This window comes from Miniopterus schreibersii, assembly GCF_964146895.1.
Source record: "Miniopterus schreibersii genome assembly, chromosome: 9".
In the NCBI taxonomy this organism is placed as follows: domain Eukaryota; kingdom Metazoa; phylum Chordata; class Mammalia; order Chiroptera; family Miniopteridae; genus Miniopterus; species Miniopterus schreibersii.
In genome coordinates this window covers 45,608,463-45,633,360 of record NC_138118.1, presented here as the reverse complement: position 1 = coordinate 45,633,360, position 24,898 = coordinate 45,608,463, and the positions used below count along the sequence as shown (strand labels likewise).

General features: G+C 36.1%; 1 protein-coding gene across 2 annotated transcripts in view; it reads right to left on the bottom strand.

Annotated features, from left to right (window-relative positions):
* Positions 1 to 24,898, bottom strand: part of RELN (reelin) — a 484,957-nt gene that overhangs the window by 189,411 nt on the left and 270,648 nt on the right. For both annotated transcript variants that reach the window (XM_081147442.1, XM_081147441.1), the window contains exons 9-11: positions 21,922 to 22,018; positions 18,990 to 19,230; positions 2,875 to 3,020 (exon numbers count right to left, since the gene is read on the bottom strand). In XM_081147442.1, the coding sequence (XP_081003568.1) occupies positions 2,875 to 3,020; positions 18,990 to 19,230; positions 21,922 to 22,018 (484 nt within the window). The remainder of the gene's footprint in view (positions 1 to 2,874; positions 3,021 to 18,989; positions 19,231 to 21,921; positions 22,019 to 24,898) is intronic.

Here is a 24,898-nt window from a genome sequence, read left to right as displayed (position 1 = left end):
GTAACCTAAACCAGCATTTTTATCATCACCCCAAACACCTGCCATTATTCTATACCTTTATAACATAATACCAACTTAATAACTGAGCCACCAGATGGGAGCATAAGTGAGATAATTCTTGGGTGTGTGGCCTGATATCCTAGGGGAGGAGCTGTAAAAAAACCAAGGTGTGGTTGCTAGAAAAACTATCTTTAGAACTTAGATGAATTAGTTGTATACCAATCAGAGTGGCACAGGTGCTTTTGTCAAGCACATTATCCTGTTATTGGAACAGAAACCTGTTGACAACGCCATAGCCTAAAAGTATCAGCCTCTTAACTATGACCGATCCCTGATACCTCCATAGTCCAGAGGAATGCCCAAAGAACCTAACTGAAACCACCGAGTCACAGAGTGAATGGAATTTGCTCTGATGTTCCTCTGTGTCCATATTGATTTTAGCTTTTTTTTTTCTTTTTCTTTTTTTAAGGAATAAATACTTTTAGTTCTTTTTGTTTTTGTTTTGTTTTGGAAGATGATGATTTAGTTTAGCCTCAAATTCTCTTATATCATTAGTGCTCTGTGAAAATGGAATGTCTGGTCTGTTAATTGAAATATATATTGCCAGCTGTTTCTGGACTAGTACATTAATTTTTAAAATACGTTTCATTTCTTCTAATACCAAATCAATTGCCTTCTAAGCTTAATTCATGAATGGGTTTGTGTGTGTCTGTCTCCACTGTTACTAGTAGAGGATTTCTTTTATTCTTTTATAAAGAAGATTTCATGATACAAGAACTAAATAAAAAAAGGTGCAGAGGGCATTCTGGGACAGGAAATAGATAAAAATAAATTTTTATCTCTCCTCAAAAGAATAAGAGTAAGTGACATTGAAGATCAAGTTTTACTGGAGAGAGAGAGAGATAGAGAGAGAGATATATAGATGATAGATGATGATGATGATAGATAGATGATAGACAGACAGATGATAGATGACAGATAGATAGATAGATGATGATAGATAGATAGATAGATATAGATAGATAGATAGATAGATAGATAGATAGATAGATAGATAGATAGATAGATATTGATGTGAAATGGTTCCACGGGAGATGAAAACTGTTTCTTTGCTTTAGTGGGGTGAGGGCTGGGTATCACTGGAGATGTGGTCTCACTGAAGAGGATGACTTGTCACTGCTGTTTGGATTGTCTGAGCTTGGAGAAATGAAGGAGTGGGGGTCAATAAATCTCTTCTGCTTCAAAATTTGGGATCCCCTCATAGGCAGTCAAGCTACATAATCAGGAAGGACCTTTGTATTGCTCTTTGTATCAGGGTCAGAAAGAAAGGGCTGATATGCTGGTGATGGGTCCTTTATTTCCAGAAGATAGGTAAAGATGCCTTGTGTATGTTGTCAAAGTTCTGGACCTCATTAAGGCCCTTTGACTGGTGAGGGAAGGGGAATGAGCCCTGTGTAGTATAAGGGTTATCAAAAAAAGTAGTCTAATGCCTGGGTAGATCATGAAGATGAAAATGAGGAGCAGCAGTTGCTGGTCCCTCAAGGAGATACTGGAGTGACACTGGGCATTTCAAGGGTAACAGGAGCCTAAGAGAAGAAGGACTTTATGGACTGAAGGGCTTGAGCATCAGTGGTAGGCCAGAGAGGTCAATGGTAGGCCCCAAAGGGATGGGGTCCCTTAAAGTGTCAACCTCCTTCAGAGGCCTACCCTGGCCTGTACCACAGTGTGGACCTGAGAGACTTCCCTGGGGCAAGGAAGAGCAGAGCTGTCAGCCACAGCAGAAATCTAGCTTTAGCAGTGAAAGATCCCGATGTGGCAGCAAGGGGTAACAGCAGCAGTGGCAGCTCAGGCTGCTGGTCAGATCTCCCTCTTATTCGGTCAGAATGCACTTCCTGAGAAATGCACAAGAGGTGGGGAGCCCAAGAAAGCAATATTGGCCTTCTTGGCACTCAGGTACTTAGATATTCCATCCCATTTTGATTTAATTTGTGATCAGAGAGACATGACTATATCTCAAATGTGTTATGAAAAAGTTTCTCACAGTTAATAGTTAAATTACTGCTATTTAATATTCATTAGGAAATTACATTTAGTATTATCCTCACTGTAGTATTAGAAAACATATACTACAATGGGAACTGGTGTTCTGGTTATATGTTTACTGTAAAAAGAAAGCCAGGTGAGAACCAGGAAATTTCTAGAATTTCTTCCCCATTTACACTACCTTATGAATTTTGATTTTCTGAACCTTTTAATATTTTTTAATTTGAACTTATGAAAATGCTGCTTGGTTAACAGAAGGTATCTTAGAACACAGGGCCCAGAAGAATGCACACAGCTCAGAATGGCCAGAAAATACTAACACCAAACCACTCTCACTGATTCAGGTCTCTTCTATTATAATCTCAGCTCCATATTTCTCCTTAAAAATATGCCAAAGATAAATTTTACTCCCTAAACAACTTTAAAAGATTAGAACCACACTCTACTGAAAATCAGATAATTGTATCAATAAATTTCAGGAAGACACCTGAAAGCTCAATATAATAGTAGTGAAAAGATCTCATATTGTATACAGTTTGGAAAAAAACACACACCTTTCTCCCAGTAAAATCTGAATAAACAAAGATGAGATATAAGTCATTCAACTGAAGATAAACGGCATTTACAACCACCAATTTTTAATAAGTGTAAAAATAGTTGATTACTAATAAAGAATGTTTAGGTTAAGTGTAACCCTTCAGCTTGTCTAGTCTAAGAATCATCAGTTATTGATTTAACTATGCTTTGCTATTTAACAATATGCATAATAAAATATGTCCAGTGGAATAAATGTAAGTGCTATACACAGCATGGGAGATAACAATTACTTACCCTGTAGGCTGGCTCTCAAATTCTTCTGACCACTGCTCTTGAATATCCTCTGTAGAAAGATCTACATCCCGGGTGGTTGCAAAATTAAACTCGCTGCCTTCATTTCCATGGAAATAAATGGAGTTCCCATCTGACTGACAGCTATGCTATAGATAAAAAGAGAGCAAAGGGTGGCTGTTCAATTGGTTTTGTAGCTGTATCTGTCTTACTCATGTATAATTAGAATTTTTAGAAAAGTCAGTTTATTATTCCCTCTATGATGGACTCTCAAGTCAAAAGAGCTTCTTACCTCTTTTTTTTTTTTTTTTTGGCCTTGTTTAATTCAATTACAATTTCTTTCTAACTTATTAAGTTACTATAAAAAAGGAGTCAAGAGGCCATTTGATCTTTGCCACCTCAGCTTCTCATTCAGTATGAAACAAGAATATTTTAATTGGAATAATTTCCCATCTTCAGCGTAGTGCTTGTTGTGGGAATTAAGTGTGATAATGATGTGTCATATATTTTCAATACTTTGGTTATGGGCTAAATTGCACTGACCTTTTCAATATTCCATATAGTTCTAGCTTGTCATTCAAGCCTTTCACAATTTGTCTGTAAATGGGACCTGAGTAGAACAGCCAGCTAATCAAAACATGGAATACAGAAAAGGTCAAAGTAATCCCTGACATGATCATGTATTCTCAGCTACCTTTTGAGTAGAAGTTTCTGACCATACCTAAGAAGTGTTGAGAAATCACAAAACTTGTTATTCTTCAAAAGAACACTGGGTTTACAAATAAAAAAAAAGAATTTCTTGTGATAGCTTTTTTTAACCTATTTTTTTTTCATCTTAAAGTGAACAGTCAAAGGCAAGAGCAAACTCTGGAGCTGAGTAACCTGAGTATTTACTTTTAAAAAATATGATAAATTTGCATTAATCATTTTTGGTAATAAGTTATATATAGAGGGATGCTAATAAATAAAAAACAAAACATTTTAAAAGTTATATGTATATACTCTTAAAATGAAATACATATGAAGAGAAATAATTGGGCAGAAAATATCGGTTAGGCCCAATGACTATTAGCCTTGTAGCGCAAGGATCATGTCCATTTTATTCTGTGTTGTAGTCCAGGTCTTAGCACAGTGCTTGGCATACAGTAGAAATTCAAATATCTTCTTTGAATAATTAAATAAATTAATGAATGAATGATATGGCTATGCCTTTTCAGGTAATCAATCTTTTATGGAGAACTCACTAGGAGAAGGCGATAACTAAGGTACTGGGAGGAAGGGGTTTATAATGAAGTATAATACAAAATCTTTGCTCTCAAAAAAAAAATTCCCAGTCTAGGTGAGATATGTCAAAGATAGGTGTCAGTGCAAGGCAACATATGGTAAGTGCTAATGAGTGAGCGAGGGTAGAAATCACTGTGTCCAGGGCTGGTCTAGGTGAGTAGGCTTCATAAATGAGTAGACTTGAACAGGGTTTACAAGAAAAATAAAAATCCAAGTTGGATGACAAATATGAATGAATGTCAAAGATGGTAAGTAGGCATGATTTCAGAATGAGACTGTATTTCAGAATGACAGTAAAGGATTTAAACAGTAGTCTGAGAGATCTCCACAATATTCTGTTGGCAGCGGTGCTCTAGAATGGAGGAATGATGTGTACAAAGAAATGTTTTATTACAATTAAGTTGGTAAAGGCTGGTAAAATCATATGAGGGAGGAATCAGACTATGACACTGAAAGAGTAAATAAAGCTTTCAGAAGTTCCTGTAAGTTCAAGAGAATCAAAGCATATGATCCTGGGGGAGTCACTTCACGGCACTGAGATATTAAAGCATATCCACTGGGCCCGTATCATCTTTGATATACTGTAATGTGTGACATGTATCTCCTGCCTGAGAATCTTCTTCACACCACACCGAATACAGGTTACTCAAGGATGCTAAACTGAGATCATCACATGCAATCTTTAACCCACATGAATCCTAAACTAGGATTCAGTTTTATTTACGTGTAAATAGAAACTGTCAAGCTATGAAAAACCCAAGTATCCTCTACTACTATGCATCCTGTAAAGACAATAAATGCTAAGTAGAATAATTACTTTCTTCATAATAAATCCACTGAGCTGTAAATTTCACAATTATCTTCACATTCTGGAATCCTGAACAACTGTGGCCTATATTTATCTGCAAATAATATGAGGACTCTGATATCAATGCAAACAATACACTGTCTTCATCCAAGGAAATGGCATACACTAAATACTTATACATGTGAAAATGGAATAATTTATATTACAATTTAAAAGGATGTACTTGTGTAATAAAAACAGTAACTCACTTAACATGAAACTTAGGTCATTCCTGGTTAAACCTCAATTTAATTATTTTAATTTTGGTTCCATTTACCTCAGAATTGTTTTATTAATATATAAAATCCTCATCTGGGATATGTTTTTATTGATTTTAGAGAGAGAGGAAGCGAGAGAGAGAGAGAGAGAGAGAGAAACATCAATCTGTTCCCTCCCATACACACCCTAAGAATTGAACCCACAACCTAGGTATGTGCCCCGACCAGGAATCAAACCAAAAACCTTTTTCGTGAACACTCCAACCAACGGAGCCACCCAGCCAGTGCAGAATTGTTTAATATTTTAAGACTCTGTGTTATACATAATTATGTTTCACTACTCCTTCAAAATTTATATTAACATATCTGATACTTATTTTAATTAAGTTGAGATTGAAATTTTATGTAAAAGCTCAAATCATTGTAAAGTTGAATAGCATATTGTTAAACTTGTTTCATAAAATAAAATGTCTTGATGTTTCAGGAAACTAAAAGTATATTTTAAGTGATCTTTATGTTAGTTATTTTGCTGTTACAAAACACATTTGGTAGTTGAACAGACCATTTGTAATTGTACAACTATTGAAAATTCTCTATTAAATATACATTTTTGTCACTATAACTGCAGTAGTGCCAGCATAGGAAGCACAAGTAATATTTACCATATCAAATATGAAGAAAGCAACTTGAAAAAATTTAACACTCACTTTGAGTAATAACCAGTTTTCATACTAGTAGAGTCTAAAAATTAGTATGATCCGTCTTTGGAAATTTTCCCTGAAGGATAATATGATTTCTTTTTTGTACTTTTTTTATTACTATAGGGAAGAAACTGTTCTTTAGCAGTCTATAGTAAAATAATAATACTCAATACAGAATCTAAATGTAAATAACCCAGGCAGTGGTTTATACTAGTCAGTGTTCATTTTGCATAGAAAACATCCTAATCCTGGCTGTCAAGTTTAAGAGAAGAGTCGAGTTAGCTTTATTCTCCCTCCCCAAGTAGACCAATGTCCTTTGAGTGTGGAGTGTGAGAGGCATTGCTCTTTGAATATTCTCTTTTTCAAAGTCTTAGTTAGTACAGTGCACATTATCAAATAAAAGTTGTGACACACCCAAAATAAACAGCCATTGCTCGGGAGGAGGTCGCAGCTCAACCTTCTCTGTATCATAGCAAGATGGGGCTGGCATTTTCTGGTTAACAGGGCCTGGAGAGGAACAGAATCCACACACAGATGGCTTGCTCTGCTCCCCACAACACTGAGGAGATCAGATATGATTTCTGCCTCAGCCACTCTGAGTAGAATCCAATGTTTTAAAAGGTTGAAGTAAGGGTAATATGAGTCAGCAGGGTAATATTAGGACTGCAAAATAGCAGATAGTCTATAAGACTGGTAAATTCCTCAGACATCTGAGCAGGAATGGGCCAACTGAGAAGCTGACCAGGTACAGGCCCTGTATTTAAGAATCTCAAAAAGGGTTAGGGGCCATTTCAGGGTTCTCAGTTCTGAGGATTCCTAAAACAATTACAAGACAAGTTAGAATTACCTGTTAATTCTATTTTAGGATTGGTCACAGAGAGCTCAATGTCTTGGAAATGGCCTGTTCTCCCAGATGCTCTCCGAACTAAGAATTTATGGCTGAAAGCATTTGGATTGAGATGGAGTCTCTGCTTGTTTGATATTGCATTTCTCCATAACCTGTTTGATTAGGTAGGGGTTGTTGAAACTTTCTCCTAGAATCTACCTCAATTAATTTAGCACTTACAGGAATCAACAAGACAAAGACTGGAAAAGAACGAAATACTAGAAACCCAAAACAATCAAGATGACAAGGAATGAAAACTCAGTTACTATCCATCGAGGAATTTGGGGATTGGAATCAGAAGGCATGTTCCAACACATTTATCTGCTTAATAGCTACACGGTTTTGAACAAGTCATTTAACCACTCTTGGCCTGTTTCTCAGGATGTAGAATGAGACCAATAATATCTATTCCCTAGAAATGATGTTAGAAGCACACATATTATATGTGGAAATGTGTTGTTTTTTTAAACTTCTAAGTGTTATAATAAAATTATTATTTTATTTCTGAATAGGTGCATTTTCCAAAAATAAGGTATTATATTCCAAACTCTTAGCAGTAAGTGATAGAGAAATTGAAGGCTATTTAAATATATTTTTAATTGTATTTCTCATTAGAATAGTCATTAAAATTCTTCAGGTCAACTTAAAACCTTCAGTAAAATGTAAAAGAATATTTTCCACACAACAATATGGTAAAGATACTACATATACTCATTCATTTTTGGTGCAGATAGACTATCAATTAGAAATTTAAAAGCCCTTTAAATTTTGGCAGATTACTAAACATTCTCCTGAGACAGGAAAACTTAATAATGCAAGATGTCTGTTGCTACTTCTCTTACAGATGCATTGTATAACATCAACGTATTATGTTAAAAATCCAAACAAAATGCACGTTGAAAGTATGAAAATAATTCCAGAAAATTGCTCTCAGTGATTTTAATACCTAGCTGCTTTTTTTCCAGCATCTATTCAAACTCATGTCATTTATATGAAATAACAAAATCTAAACAACTTCAAAAGACAGTTAAATGAGATTTTGCTATGATAAAAACAAGAATACTTTGGAATTCAGGATTATTCTATTTTGAGTGCAGCAAACAAATCTATCAGGTTTTCTTGAGAAAATGATTATAAGTAGCATGTGACTTCCTGAGTCATAGCTTTTGACTGACTTATTGTGGGTATATATCAGTTAACTGGCATTTATTCTGGGTAAAATGAAAGTATAAATTCTATAGATGGCTCTAAGTATTTATTTCTATTTCTAGCCCTCTTAATGTATATTAATTATAATTTTTTACTTTGTTGCATTATTTTAGCATTAATCAATGACATACACTCGATACTTTTAAGTACTGCAGATATCCAGTTATTAAAAATCCCTTAAATAAAAAAAAATTTTTTTTAAAGGCCTGGCCGGGTACCTAAGTTGCTTAGAATGTCATCCAAATACACCAAGGTTGCGGGTTTCATCCCGGGTCAGGACACACACATGAAGCAATTAATGAATACGTAAATAAGTGGAATAACAAATTGATGTCTCTGTCTCTGTTTCTGTCTCTGTCTGTCTCTCCCTTTCTCTCCAATCAATAAACAAACAAAAAATCTGTTATGAATATGAATTGTAACTACATAGCTTAATTTCCTAGCTTTATATACTCATGTAAATTTCTTCACTAATTTTGATATAATTATTTATGTGTGGCATTATTATGCCATCATAAATAGGTGACTTATACAGTTTAAATCTAAATTATAGTCTCTTAATAAAAAGAGAAATGATGACTTTTGGATGACAAATTTTCCTTTGAAATTGTTTAAGTATACATTTAAAATTTAAATAAATGGCTCTATTTTAAAAAATCCCTTAAACATAGTCTTTATTTGTTTATATTTGTCAATCAAAAATATTTTCCTACTTTGCTGTTATATGGGTTTCCTTTACTTGAAAAGCAGAACACAGTGTAACTAAGTGACAAAAATTTGCCATTCAGAGAAGCATCAACAGGAAACATCAGTGCAAATTCCTCAATATAACAACTCTTTGGCTGTAATTCAGGATAGCATTTTTCTAAGGTTGTTCCCTATACTCTGCTGAAAATGTTAATGACTTCACCTCTGTACTTGTAAAAGTACTTGCAATCACCTCCACCATAGCTTAATTAGGTTTTCATCAAAGATGAACACTAAGGCACCTCTTAATATTATCTCCCCGGGGTCTAATGGCCCTGATGATTCTTTCAAGCATCTGTAGCCTGGCAATTTATTTTTTTACAATATCCTTTTTGTTGAAATGAGTATATTGGGCATTCGGGCAATGCCAGCTTGCAGAGAGCTGGTGGCAGATGGAATGAAATCTGCCTGGTATGCCTTCCCTCCACATGAGCAGAGAGCCATCCATTTCCTCCATTAAGGAGTTGTCACTCAGCCCACCCAGCTGGAAGACTGTTTTTGATAGCCAAGCTGGCTGGTGGCAGACAATTCAGATACAAAGTGCACTTTAAAAGGAAGCTAAAACATCATTTGTAGGAAAATTGAAAATGCATGGCTTCCACCACAGCCAGTTTTTCAATGACTGTAATATTTTAAGTGATTATTTTTTCCACTTTGGATTGCTCCTTGGAGAGGAGGGGTTTTTAATTAAAATCTAGGCAATGCAAACAGATGAGATATGAGGAGTGGAGGAAAGAGAAATAAGATGAATAAAATTAATTAAAGTGGCATTGTTGGTAGAACCATAAATTAGCCACGATGTGACTAGAAATAAACTCATATATTGGGAAATGAGTTTCTGGATTAAAGTGAGATGTGTGATTGGAAATTGACTGACTTATACCCTGGACTTCATTGTGCTTCCTAAGGCCTTCACTATGCTATAGCTTAATCATATAGAAACACATATTTCCTATATCCTTGTTCAATGGTCTTTAAAGGTAATATGTTCATACTATTAAAAAAATCAAAATAGGAAGAGAATGATTTCCTTCATGAGGCAAAGTGAATTTCTGTCATTTTTCACACATTCAGTTTCTAGGAAATTTAATGCCAGTTACAAAACTGAAAACTTGGCTATGAACACAGTCCAAGGGCAGGAGGGCTGAAGTACATTTTCTCTGGTCAACATAATAGATGCACCCATGGAGAGTGAATTTTAGGGAGCTTAAAGTATTTTTTCTCGTTATTTTCTGGATTCATTAATCATTCACATTTGAACCACTTGATGCTAAGATTCATAAAGATTCAATTTATGGTATATTTTGTGACAAGTGTATAATTACTTGGCAATAGTTATGACAATTCTAAAATGGCAATAGTGACAGATTTGAATTGGAGTAATGAGAGGAAGAATAACAATTCCATAGGGCAGTTGTTAACCTTGTCGACAGGGATAAACTTGACTTTCAGTGTCTGAGGTCTTTAGACTTGCTTCCTTAAATTAAGGCCAGGGATGCCAAGCACAACATGGAAGGCTGCAAGATACTGAGGAATAAAGGGCCAGCTTTGTAGTAAACATAGTTGGCTATGAAAATGAAAGCTATTTGATCTTGGGGAAGCTACTTGGCCTCTCTGAGCCTATTTTTCCATCTATGAAATGGGATTTTTTGTGAGGGTTAGATGAGCTATTATAGGTAATATGCCTACTAAAGATTGGTGAATCTTAGGAAATCAGTAAATGTTAATTCCCTCCTCTCTTTTTCTCCATCTTTATTCATTCATTCAACAAACCTTACTTTAATGAGTGTCACTATGCAAGTTATTGTGCTGTGTGCTAAGTACAAAGCTGATAGAAAAATGTTACTATGTTTTTTGTTTGTTTTTAAATATGTTTTTATTGACTTTAGAGAAAGAGGAAGGGGAAGAGGGAGAGAGAAACATCACTGAGAGAAAGAAACATTGATCAGCTGCCTCCTGCACACCCCCTGCTGAGGATAGAGTCTGCAACCTGGGCATGTGCCCCGACTGGGAATGGAACTTTCGACCTCACGGTGCGTGAGACGATGCTCAACCAACTAAGCCATATCAGCCAGGGTGTTACTATGTCTTTGATATTCATATAGAATAAAATAAATGTCACTTAATAATTATTGTATTAATTAGTGATTAAGGTGTCATCTTCAGACCAAAAACAAACAAAAAATGGGTACATCAGACAGAGAGGCTCTGGGGATTTGTTTGAATAGTTATTTTCAATAAAATTTATCAAAATTATTTGCTTCTGTGCTATTGCCACTCTTGTCACGGTGATTTGGCTCAATTCCATGTTTCACGAATGCTATTCCACATTAATTACTGTACAAATAGGCTGCACTGAGGGGAATTGTGAAAAGCACACTATTTACATTTAACCCTTTATCCCCAAAGTACTCCTATTAGCTTAACAAATTATATTCTGGATCATTCTACAATATCATGTACCCAGCTCTTGGGGGAAACATGACAATAACAGCAATGCAATCCAAAGTGAAGAATATCCCAAGCAAAGAGAATTTAGGTAGACAGCATGCAATTAACCAAGCTGGAATCTGGCCAGAAAATCACAGTTAACATTCCGATTCTTAATGGAAAAAGACATGGGAACATGAACTAGCTACAAGTCTTACTGGGCTCAGGTTTATCCTCATTAGAAAGCCAGGACTCAAATCTCTCAAGTTACAGACCAGATAGTTTCCAGTACAACAATTTGTAAAGCACATTTCTGGAAAGCGTACCTGATTTCCTCCTGTTTGTCCTTATACTCTAAAAAAAGAAAGTAATGAAATGAATTGTTGAGACCACAGGGTGCTCAATTTCTGGGCATTACAGTAAGCAGGCATTGATCTGCCAGGGGATTATAGTCCCCAAAAGCATGTTTAAAAATGAATTCTGGGGATGGGACAGGGTGGAACGGGTCATTGGGGAGAAAAAGGGACACCTGTAATATTTTAAATAAAATTTAAAAATTAATAAAAAAAATGAATTCTGCCTTGAGTGTGATCATTCCTTTCACCATTTGTCTTAGATTTTTTTCATTAGCCTCAACTTGCATAAGACTTTAAAATTTCAGGCAAGTTAATTTATATGTTTCCATAATTTGGATGTAATGGCTTTCATTCTCCATTAATGATTCAGCAATTTGTGAAACAATATTAGACAGGTGGCAGCAGAAACCTAGAATGAAAGCTTCAATTCTTATTTAAGACTGGAGATTTGCTTAGTGTCCACTGGGACAATGAATTTGGCAAATGCATAATGTATAAGACCTATAAGAAAATTAATAAACTCTCCTGTTCTGACTTAATGTTTCCCCTTAATAGGTTGTTGATTTACCTAATAGCTGTTGTCTTCATTAGGGCCTTCAGTGTTTGTTAAAGCAGGAAATTTGTCACTACTGGATATTAATCAACAATAAATGTAGGAAAGAGGAAGCAGTGTGTTTAACTGAAAGTAGTAGTAGAGAGAAGGTTAAGATACGACCTGTCTTAAATTCTGTATACTTAGTTACTCCAAATCTGTGGCATAAATTTGCAAAATTTAATAAATTACTTTAAAAAAATTGTCTTTATTGTTGAAAGTATTACAGATGCTCCCCCCCGCCCTTTTAAGGGAACTTCTTTTAAATACATGTGGTCAAATCATAGCCTATTATAAAGAACAAACCTTTATAACAGAATCTGCGACACTCAGCCCTGATTTACCTCTCAACACATGTTCACATAAGTGTGTAAAAGAAGTAATCTGGAGTTCTTTGCTGTTAACACAATGAACTAGGATAATAAATAGAAAAGGATCACCAGGTGCAGGCACAGAAATTAGAATGGGAAGATTTCTTAAAAATAAAAAAATACAAATACAAATACCAGCACCTATCTCATAGTGATCTGCATTTAATCTGAGGGTCGATTCCAGAGTTGACAGAAACCAGTGATTTATGCCTTTGCAAGCTGAGAGTATCCAGGGTAGCTGAGCAGATATAAACATTTATTAATGGTGAGTGAGCAAAGCACTCTCTCTATCCCTTCTAGACACAGACACACACATACAGATATCAAGGAGTCATAGATCATTCATTCTTGCAAAATACAGATTTTTGGCTACCACTAAAGATGAGAGTGAACAAACAAATGAAAAATGAATCAGCTGCTTGGCCAATATTCACCTCCATGGCATATTGATCCATTTGGAAGCTCTGCTCCAGGGGGTACTACTATTGAAGGATGAAGAAAAACACACAAACTAAAACCTGCTCACAGCTCTTTCCTAGTTATTTGTGCCTGGGTTCCTTCTGAGTACTTCACTGATCTCTGCAGCTCTTCTCTTTGATAGTGAGTCATGGAAAGTAGGCAGTTGCAGCAGCTCCAGGCTAACCCTTCAAAAACTTATATTTAGAGTTTTTCTTTGAACTTAAAATTAAGAATATTCTCAGGCTGTAGGATGTGTATGAGGAGTTAAAAAGAGATGATTCTGACAGACTTGTCCAGATGTTTCAACAGTGACTAAGGAAAATTAAGAACTAAACATCCAGGGTTTTTACAGATATTCAATGTTCACCTACTATAGATATAAAACTTGGGTGATAGGGTCTTTCTCATAGTGCTGGCACCTACAAAGCACTCATGAAATTCCATCATTACTACTATTTCTACTATTCCCATTATTATTATCATGATGATTACTATTTATTACTATACAGTATCCACGCTATTGCAAGTATCACTCCTGGATATGAGAATCCTACCTAAGGTGAAATGCTGATTCTTAATATTATATGTCTTAAATGGAAGGGGCCAAAAAAAACACTTCATTTCCTCTAAACTCTGGTGGCAAAACCAAGACCACTGTCACTGAGTTGGAGCACTAGAAGCTGCCCTGAGATTTTCCCACTTCAGGCAGGGGGAATGTGCCTCCCATTGTTTTTTCTTTTTTCTTTTTTTCCCCTAGGACACTGAATTGGAATACCTTCTTTACTAATTTTTTTTCTGTTTTTCTTTTGTTTTAATTTAAATACTTTTTAGTCTTTTAATTACAGTTGACATACAATATTATATTAGTTTCAGGTGATACACCCCAGTGACAAGATTACTCTCCCCAGAAAAGCTATCATTTAGAATCACAGGACATAAAAAAGAGCTTCCCAGACAAGAAAGAGCTAAAGGAGTACATCACCACCAAACCAATATTACATGAAATGTTCAAGGGTCTTCTTTAAGAAGAAGAAGGAAAAAAAAGGTCAAAAATATGAACAATAAAATGGCAATAAATACATATCTATCAATAATTAACTGTAAAAAACAAAATAAACAAACAAGGAGAACAGAAACAGACTCATAGATACAGAGAATGTTTGATGTTTCCAGATGGGAGGGAATTTAGAGGGATGGGTGAAAAGAGTCAAGGAATTAAATATAAATTGGGCCCTGGCCGGGTAGCTCAGTTGGTTAGAGCATTGTTTTAATACGCCAAAGTTGTGGGTTTGATCTCCAGTCAGGGCACATAAAGAAGCAACCAATGAATGCATAAATAAGTGTAACAACAAATTGATGTTTCCCTCTCTCTGTCTCTTCCTCCCCCCACCAAAATCAATCAATCAATAAAGTGTTTTTTTTTAAAGTACAATTTGGTACTTATAGAATAGTCAAGGGGATGTAAAGTACAGCATAGGGAATATAGTCAATAATATTGTAGTAACTATTATGGTGTCAGATGGGCATGAGATTTATTGTGATAACCACTTAGTAGGTTATATAGTGCCTCCCATTCTTAAATGTGGCACAAATACCCCCAGCCACCTGATAGAGAGAGGCACTGCCAGGAATGGCAGCTATGATAGCAATAGCTATTCTCACAACTACAAGTGAACTGGCAGAAATCATATACAAAAGTTAAAAAAAAAAAGAAATATTCTGTAAAAGAAGGCAAAATCATCACAATCAATAATTAAGACATCTGATTCAATATTGAGAGGGTTTCAGGCTCCTTGCCTTACTGAGTCCACGAGCTGCTTGCTCTGGGAGATTGCTAATGCGGGAGGTGCTCGGGGAACTTTATGGCTTGTAGTTATACTTATTGGCATTTAGAACCCCACCTACTTGGTCAGGAACAAAGGGCTGCTTAGGGATTTGTAGGAAAAACCATGACGGTAAAGAGAAGCATAAGAATGTTGTGTGTCTTTTCTTCCACACGGGCAAATTCTCTTAAAAAACACTGGAAGATGAGTAAGGCAAGGCCATGAATTTGTAAGGAGAATGGAGGAGAAACACAGATGGCTGTATAGGAAGAATATATTAATTCTGTAGCCTCTTACAGTCCTCCCAAATAAAAAAGCACAACAAATATAAGGCTAGGTTCAGTGTTAGAAAATGGCACTGTTATACATCTATTTCATATTAATTACTAAGGAGACAACAGATGGTAATAGCCTTCTACCAACCCAGGGCAGATTTAAAGTGATGACCTATAATTACAATTCCCCAGATCATATAAACTCCTCAAGTTAATTACTCTATTTGGTCTTATATCATTCTGCCCTACTTGAGACAAACAAGGACAGTTTTGCATTGGTTTGGTTGAGGTTCCAATAAAATAGGTGGCAACTCCTTATTTCAAAGTGAGGTGATGGACCAAATATAAGGACCTAGGAAAAGAGGTGGTGAAAGGGTTCAATTATCACTCATATTGAAAGTACACAAGCTTGCAGATGAGGGGAGTAGGAAGCTTGATAACAGAGATGATTTCTTTAGAGAGGGTCGTGGTGAGCTGTGAGTCCCATTCATGACCATATCAGAGAAGGAGGGTACCGTCTCTTCTCAAGCTTGATGTACAGGACTTCAAGGATGCCACCTGAAGGGCATGCTGTATGGATTTGTACTAGTGTCTGGAGCTGCCTAGCAGGGGGCTGGTTAAGAAGGCTGCATTTAGAAGTAACTACTCTCCTCCCACTGATAGATCCAAGGCGACTGTTTACCATAGACTAGGCTTGGGCCTGTGCACACAAGAGACAACTTAATTTGTCTAACATGTTGCCCCCAAACCACTTCCTGGAGGAGTAAGGAGCCTTCAGCAGAAAGAGGTTGTAGTCATTGCCAGAGGTGCCAGTGGCTAAGAGTAGAAACAGGCATGAGAGATGCTTGGGAGGATTGCATCCCCAGCTTCGGCGAGGAGTGGGGAGATTTCCAAGGAGCCTATTGGTAGATTCAGAAGAGAGCCAGTTTTGATCACTTGCCAGGATGGGGATCAATAATTTTGGCTTACAACAATCTCTGCACCTTGTCTTCTTCCTTAGAACCCAGCCCTGGAGGGTTTGGAAGCTGAAACTTGTGCAGGGTGGTGAGGAAAGAGAAGGAGATGACCACTGCCCTATGCCCACTGCAGCAGATATCAGCTGGAGGAGGGGAGAAACTATGGACGAAACTTGAGGTTTGGATTACAAGAGTGGCCTGGTCATATATGTTATTAAATAGATGGTTTAGAAGACTAGAGCGACTAGATGATGCTTTTGGTCTATCAGCTGTCTTAGGACCTGCTTTAGTTTTAGTGCGAAGAAGGCAGAGATGAATTTGAATGGTTACTTGGGAAAAAGGATGAACCTGTTTCTATAACCAGGCCCCACCCCCAAGTCCTGTTTGTTCAATCTAATGATTATACCAGCACAGAGAGGAATGAGACATTAACTATACAAAACTTCACATGGACAGACATTTGAACCGGGCCCTTAAGGATGCTGTGTAATTGCCAGGTGGAGAAAAAAGAAAGGTAGAAAAGCATGTCTAAAGGGATGGGGTGTGAAAGTCTGCTGTATTTGTGAGGCTGGAGCACAGTGGGGCAGGTGAGGATGAAAAGTTAGGTTGGGCCTAGACTGGAAAGGGCCTTGAATGCCAGGGAGTTTGGTTTGTATCTTCTAAGCCTACACAGGAAGCCATCAAAGGTCTTAAGTATAGAGGGAGCAAGATGTGATTTCTATTAAGGAATGCTGCTGCAGTTTTTGCCAGTGGCACCCCTTTGCATGATCCTTGGCTTTTAATATCCTTGTCAGAGGAAGTCTGCTACCATTAGACTGCTGATTTCTCTTTTTTGGTGTCCCACCATTCTCACTCTATTCCACCTCCCAGGTAGGTTACTGAAAACACCTTCTGCCTCCCTAAGAAAAATATTTTGATAGGCCTATCTCCTTAAGTTCACTTTAGGTCTGAAGCCAATATTGAGATGGGCCAGTAACTAGGATTAAGAAAACAAAATCAGCTGCAGAGAAGGAAGAGACCAATGTTTGGTCTGAACCTACTAAATTCTGGTTTCTAAAAATGAGTGATCTGGAGGAAGGAACTTACTTCAAACAGTAAGTACCTAGAATAATAAGTGTTCAGTAAAAAGTAGCTCTTATTACTGGACAAACAGAAGTTGGGAATGGGGAGGCAGAGAGGGTACTGCCATAGACACTGGGTAATTAATCTGAGGATTTGGGGAGAGTTCGATATAGAATTGTGTGACTAAAATAGCAGACTGATGGTTGCCAGAAGGGAGAGGGGTGGGGGGCTGGGTGAAAAAGGTGAAGGGATTAAGAAGAAAAAAATTGGTAGTTACAAATAGTCAAGGGGATATAAAGTACAGCATAGCTAATATAATTAATAATATTGTAATAACTATGTATGGTGTTTCAGATGGGTACTTGAAATATGGAGGGGATCATTTTGCAAAGTACATGATTGTCTAAGCATTATGATGCTCACCTGAAACTAATAAAAAATAATACTAAAAATGTAGTTCTTATTACTTAGACAAAGAGTATCCTATCTGTGCTTGTGCATATTTTCCTTGAATAATCTCTATTCTGTAATTAAGCATACTTTCTCAATTACTGTTAAACTTGCTTTTTGCTTTAGTTAAGATGTAATCATTTTGGAAACTTAGAAATATTAAATCATTATATTGTACATCTGAAACTAATATAATGTTATATGTCAAATATACCTCAAGTTAAAAAAGATCAACATGTCCAAAGTGAATTCATTAACTCCTGGGAACCTGCTTTTCTCCTGTGTTTCCTGCTTCAATGAATGGCAATGCTATCCCTTCATCTTCTCAATAAGTTTCCAATCTTCTCCATTCCCTTTCCTAAAAAACCTTTGAAATCTGTGTACATTTTCCTATCCTGTTCATGCACTCTGTCCAACATGGTCTCCCATTGGACTGCTGTCATTAGCCTCCTGTTTGGTCTCCCTGCATGCCCTCTCCCCTCCACTGCATCCTCCATTCTCTCTCTCTCTCTCTCTCTTTTTTTTTTTTTTAATATGTCTTTATTGATTTCAGAGAGAGGAAAGGAGAGGGGTAGAGAGATAGAAACATCAATGATGAGAGTCATTGATCGGCTGCCTAGCCCACAACCCCGGCATGTGCCCTGACAGGGAATCGAACCCCGATCGCCTGGATCCTAGGTCGACGCTCAACCGCTGAGCCACACCCGGCCGGGCGAATCCTCCATTCTCAAAAGGATCTTTCAAAAGAAAATCTGATTGTGTGACTCTAGTTTGGAGCAGTTTGTGACCCCTTATTACCTCAGGATAAAGTTCAAACTTTACAGCAGCTTGCAAGACTTTCAAGGTTTTGTCACTGGCCTTGTCTCTAGACTTAACTAGCGTAAGTCTCAACTTAAAAATCTGTTAGACTATTTTGTACACTATACAAGACCTTTGTTTTGTGCTCTCAGTATATGTCATTTCTGATTCTAGAACCGCTATTCTTCCCACCTGGTCAACTCCAAATTACTCTTCAGTCTCTGCTTGGATTCCAGTTCTCCTGGATAACCTTCCTAAACCCTCAAGTGTGGATTTGGTACCATATATTGTACTTCCACAGCACTCTACCCTTTCCCGGCAAATCATAACAATTATGCTATTTTGTATGTGCATGTCGACATGTCTAACTACCCATGCTAAGTTGACAGCCACATGAAGGGAAGAAACATATCTGCTTTTTGTAGTTATATTCTCTAGGTTCAGTCCTGCACATGGCACAGCGGGTCCTCAAAAATACTTGTTAAATGGATGTTTTTGCAACAAAGATTTTCTATCCTTAAAAGAGAAGGTAACATAAAAAGAACATTGCCTACCTCTTTACTAGTAGGTTTGGTAAGAATAGTTATCTTTGTACAAATTGGTTTATTGAGCTTTAGGTTTTAGAGAAGAGAAAGAACAAAAGAGAGATCGAACCTTAACTGTAGCTCCTGGGAAGAAAAGCCAGTTGCCCGTGTCTACTGGATCGAGACTATCTTCTAAAATGACTTGTCTGTGAGCTGAGTTGATGACCAGGATGTTATCTAAGGCCCAGCAGGCTTCATACACTTCACCTACACGAAGATTTTCCTGCTTCCACTGAAACTGGACGTTCTCCCCTTTGGCATCTTCAGGAAGGTAGAGGATGTGGATGATTGTGCTGACATTGGAAGGGGCTCTGGAACATATGGTGAGATGGGAATTAGTGCCACAGTTAAAGAACTTTAGGTCAATTTTGTTTCTTAATTAAGATTGTATTTCATTATCTTAAAAATACTATATATATTACAGATTAAATACTCACAATTCCATAGCCCTTAAATCTTTTCGCATATGCTGAATATTAAGATGTTCACATTAAGCGATGACAGTTTAAATATTAAATGTCTTCAAGAAGTTTACTTTTAACACAAGGCAGGCACTAAGCTAGTAAAGGAATTATTGAAGAAAAAATAGCACACAGTATTATGGCACCTCTAGAAAATCACAGTTTATTTTATTTGATACTAAGAAGAAAAAAGAGCCTGGCCGGGCATGGCTCAGCGGGTGAATGTCGACCTAGGATCCAGGTGATTGGGATTCGATTCCTGGTTGGGGCACATGCCTGGGTTGAGGGCACGGTCCCCAGTTGGGGGCATGCAGGAGGCAGCTGATCAATGACTCTCAACACTGATGTTTCTCTCTCTCTCTCCCCCTCTCCTTTCCTCTCTCTGAAATCAATAAAGATATGTATTTTTTTTTAAAAAAGGAGAAAAACTACAAAATTATTTCAATTTTGATTCTTACTTTGAAATTTTACATCTATTAGAAACAATTGTATGCTATGTTTCATAATCAGTCTTTACATAATAGTTATTTTATTTCTACTAAGCTGATACACTTTTGTTTTGTCTATATAAAATGTGAGATTTGCCATGAGAGTTAAATGCTCTATAATTCTTTACAATTTTATGCAGATCAACCTTTAAAAACTTGATATAATTTAACATTATTTTTATATTACATGTGTTAGAATCTAGGCCCTTCTGCTATATAATAAAATATTTTTATTAAACATTTTATTTTCCCAACATAGAAACCTGCTATAGTAAATATTATTGCTTTAGCAAAGATTAAAAATGGTACTAAATGCAAACTAGTAGTACTCTGGGCTTACTATAAATCAGTTCTGAAAGGACTACAGAAAAGACATTTTTCACTCACCAATGAAGCCCATATATCTATAAATTTGTCAGTGTAGGTTATAGATGGTGTACCTTACCTTTAGGGGTAATCAATTCCCCTTCCTTTTAAAATATTTCATGGTGACTATGTTTTTGGCTTCATAAAGAATTTAAAATAATGAAAATAATATATTTTAGTTTCCAGAAGTGATTGAAAATATGTTCATTCTGGTCACTAAATGGTGACCAGGAAAATCTGCATTAATGAAGATGTATGACTTAAAATTGAAAATCTCATTTAATAAAAACCAAATGGAATCAGCTGAATGTGAACTCTGTGTTGTAATTAAATGTGTGTGTGCATTCACTATTTGTTATATCAAACATATGCAGTTGTTATCCAGCAAGAAAAAGCAACTACAATTTACCTAAATTATGGTACACAACTATTACATAGAGAAAAGATAGAGGTATAAGTAAAATTTCCAATATTTATGCTGCCTTGCTTAACACCATTTATATAAATATTCACCTGAATGATTTTTATAATAATTACTAGAAGTTAAAAAGAATACCAAAATGTTCTGTTATAAAATTGGCACAACATGTCAGAGCTTGGCTTATACCAGGCATCTATAAATTATATGTTATCCTGCTACAGAGGAGGACAGTGTATTAAAATTCATGAATTAGAAACACTTTTCTCAGTTTTTGGTTAGACTAGAACCTAGATTTGTAACATTTAAAAAAATTAAAATACTACTAGAAACTTTGGATAGACTGGTTGAGTATTAAAGACTAAGAGCTTAATATTTATTCCCCCCCAAATAAATCACATTTTTTTTCAACATGGAAATACGGTAGGGAAAACAGCATGTGTAAAAAGAGAACTACAAAACTTACAGCAAATGTTCTACTTGAGTTATACTAACTTAAGAACTAAACCAATTAGAATAACTACCTTATAAAAGTTTAAGGTATCTTTTTATTTTTACTATCTTACCATACTTAAAATAAAACATTCATTATGAATTTTGTTTTATGATTTAACCTATGCAGAAATAATAAAAATAATTTGATTCTTGCTAATTTAACCAAATCTTTTCATCTTTTCAACCTGAATGAGCTTCTTCTTCAAAAATCCTACCTCATTTTTATTGATTTTTTTTTTAAATAAAGAAAATGTAATAAATGATTACAAGTTGCATCATAATTATGATCTTAAAATTTTAGAACTGGCCTTAGGGAAGTTAGAAGGAAAATGACAGAACTAGAGATTAGATACAAAAGACTCTCGTGGCTGTTAACTCACTATCATGACAGATGAAGGAATTTAGGTGGTAATCTGATATATTCCTAGGCCTATAAACCAGGACACAGACACACCACCTAGAGAGATGGGTGATATAACTTTATAGAGGAGTCCATCATAAAGGTTATTATCCCAAATGTGCTTTTACCAAAAAATAAATAATTTGTTAGAGCTACTACTGACAGTGGGAATTTCCAAATGGAAAATGACACTTTTAACCATGCTTCTTTAAATAGGGCAGATCATGATATGTGCGTCCATGCAACTCAACATAATTAACAACCAGAGTAATTTTAACCACGAAGAATAAAGTCAGTGGGAGATTGAAGGCAAACAGGGAAAGAGAAATCCACCTATGTCAGAATTTATGAAAATACTTTAAATGAGAACAAACCTAATTGTCTCGAGCTGAATCCAGTCCGCAGTGTTATTCTTGGCATATGATACGATGATGTTGGGGTCCGAATAACTAAAGCGACATGAACCTGAACCTGTAAATAGCAATATGTTTCCAAGTTAAAAAACAGTGTCATTACATATTATCCTTTCTGATAAATATTTTAGATAATTTTGTAACCATTTAGCTGTTTCCCTGATTGCTTCCTCATTCTTCTAACTATGCTGAAGTTTCTTGTGAACTGTTCTGATAAATATTATTTTGATAAATAATTTTAGGAAACAGAAAAAAGGCAAACAAGGTAAATTGCAGATTTATTTAGAGATACACCAACTTCTAAATTAAATGATAAAATAAGCACTTAAGTCTATGCTAAGAAATATCTAAATATTATAGGATGATTGATAATGCATCGTGGTTCTGGAAAGTTAATATAAATTAATAGTGATTGCATTAAATGGTATATAAGTTGTTAAACTGGATGAGGAATAAAAATACCATCTTCTGTGTGTGTTATTTAAATGATGAGACAGTATGTGAGAAACTAAAATATTGTAAAGAAAATTCAAGTACTAAATGAATGAAAAATATGATTTATATTATTCTTTATAGCACAACATTAAAGATTTAAAAGAGGGGCATTATAACCCATTGTGACTATTTGGCATTTATTTCCCATTATTATTTTCAATATTGGAAATAGTAACACCAAAGAGAGTTTTAAAACTCTGATAAAAATTTGTTTTTGCATGTTCAATGAATTCGTATAATAAAACATAGTATAACTGTAAATTCAAAGATCTTCAGATACCCAAAATAGTCATGAAACATATGCCAGAAGTTTACTGTCACTGAATAGCAGGATTTTTAACACTATGTTAAAAACAAATGAACGAAGCGAAAAAGATATGGTGCAATTTTTGTTCAACCTTCACCCATCTGCTAGAGGAGCCTTAGTTACAGCAAATGGCATCTGTTGAATTTTTACATTTGTAGCACTCAAGAGTTCCAAGCTTTCATCAGACTCATTTAGTTTATTTCAGTGGTGTTTAGTACAACACCAGTTAGTTTGCAATCACCAAAGCTGGCAATGTGCTAAAAGGCCAAACGGCAGTTTTCCCAGATTTATTCTCACAGTCAAAATAGGTGAAAAACATGCAAGAAAAGGTATTCAAAGGAAAGCTACCCAGCAACCCTGGGCTCAAACAGAAATCCACCTTATGTCACTTTGATCTTGCTAAATTCTACCTTTCATAAGCAGTTGCTTAAAATAAATATCACACTGTGAGATTGGAAATGGAAACTGCCAGGATTATGTGGGACAAACTTCAATGCAAACAAGAATGAGGTCTGGCAGACAATCTGTTTATTTCACAAGAAAATTCAAATTAGCCTAAAGAACTTAAGTGGTATTTATGTGCTTCCTATATGCTGCATACACTGTAAGTACTTAAAAGCAAATTGTATAAGGTGAATCCCTGTAAAAGGAAAGGATAAAACAAATGATAACCAAAAATCTTCCTTACAAAATTCAATTTCTTGTAAATTGTTTTACAAATTGAGAAGCAAGAAGCAAAGCTGATAAACATCAAAATAAAAATGTGTCCAAAGATGACCTTGATAACAAACATGACTTCTCTCCTGTCTATTTTCTTATGCTACCATCTCAATGTTGTAAGATTAAGTTGATTATGAACCTATAAAATAAAACAAAAAGGCACCTGGCAGGTGTCTCACTTTTCCTTAGCCACTTAGTCATTAAATCTTTCATATCTAAAATATTAATATCTTTTGCATTCATCGCCTCCTCACCATTGTCAATAACCCTCATTAGCTTTTGCCAGGGCTTTGCAATAGTGATTAGTTGGTTTCCCTCTCTCCAGCCTCACATGTCCTCATCCAGCCACGCTGTTGCCGGTATTCTTTCTACAAGTGAACTGAATTATGTTACCTCCCTGCTTATAATTAATCCTTCAACAATTCCTCAGGATAAAACTTTATCTCTCAGGATGAAGCTGCACTTCCACCCCTAGTGGGACAAAGGTGCACAGTTGCTAGAGATCAAATACCCTGGAAATAGAACTAGCCCAGGGTTACCTTAAAGGATTCCCATATGAAAAGATGGTCAAAAGGGCAAAGGGACTCCAACATAGGGATGGACAGGTGGAAGATCAGGACTGGGTTACAAGGTATAAGTGGCCAATCAGAGGAGAGGCATTGCCCATGTCTAGTGGACTGCAGTAGGGAGGTCCCCAGCTGGAAGGACCACCTCCACAAGAGAAACAGTCAGCTTTGGCTATCTGCCTCAGTCACTCTGAGGCTACTCTTACCAAACTACCATTCCAAATGGCACCAGTCCAAGGAATAAATGATTCTCCATGCCCACTCTGAGTATAGCTGTTCTACATATACTCCATGAAGTTTTCTTCACATAAACCCTTCTGAATTGCAACCACACTGCCATATAGACTTCAGTCTGCAGAATAAGACTGTCCTTGCCCAGATTGATAATGATTACTTGACTCTGCCTGAGATAAGTGGATGCCCAGTGTGCCCAGGTGGCTAATGCCAACCCCAACTCCCACTCACAGATGCTGTGGTGTAGAGCTCTCACATCTCTCAGAACATCTCTCATTCAGTGAGGAGACAATAACCAGGTATCACCTGCCACAGGCCTTTTTCTTTCTACTCTTAAATCAAGGATCTTTAATTGCTGAAAATGACATTTAAAACTAGAAAGGAAAGACAAACCCAGATATCAAATGCAAAACACCCCCTTTTTTTTACAAATCTATTTTCTCTCCTGCATATCACTCCCTTCACTCTAAAGGAGCAATTTTGCAAAGATTTAAAGAATTGCTGAAGGAGAAAAGGTAATTTAGAATCATAGATATAAAAGCATGGTGTGAGAGCTAATGTTGGACTTGAACTGGTCTAAAAATGCAAATACTTTCTTTGGTTCTTAGAGGCATAT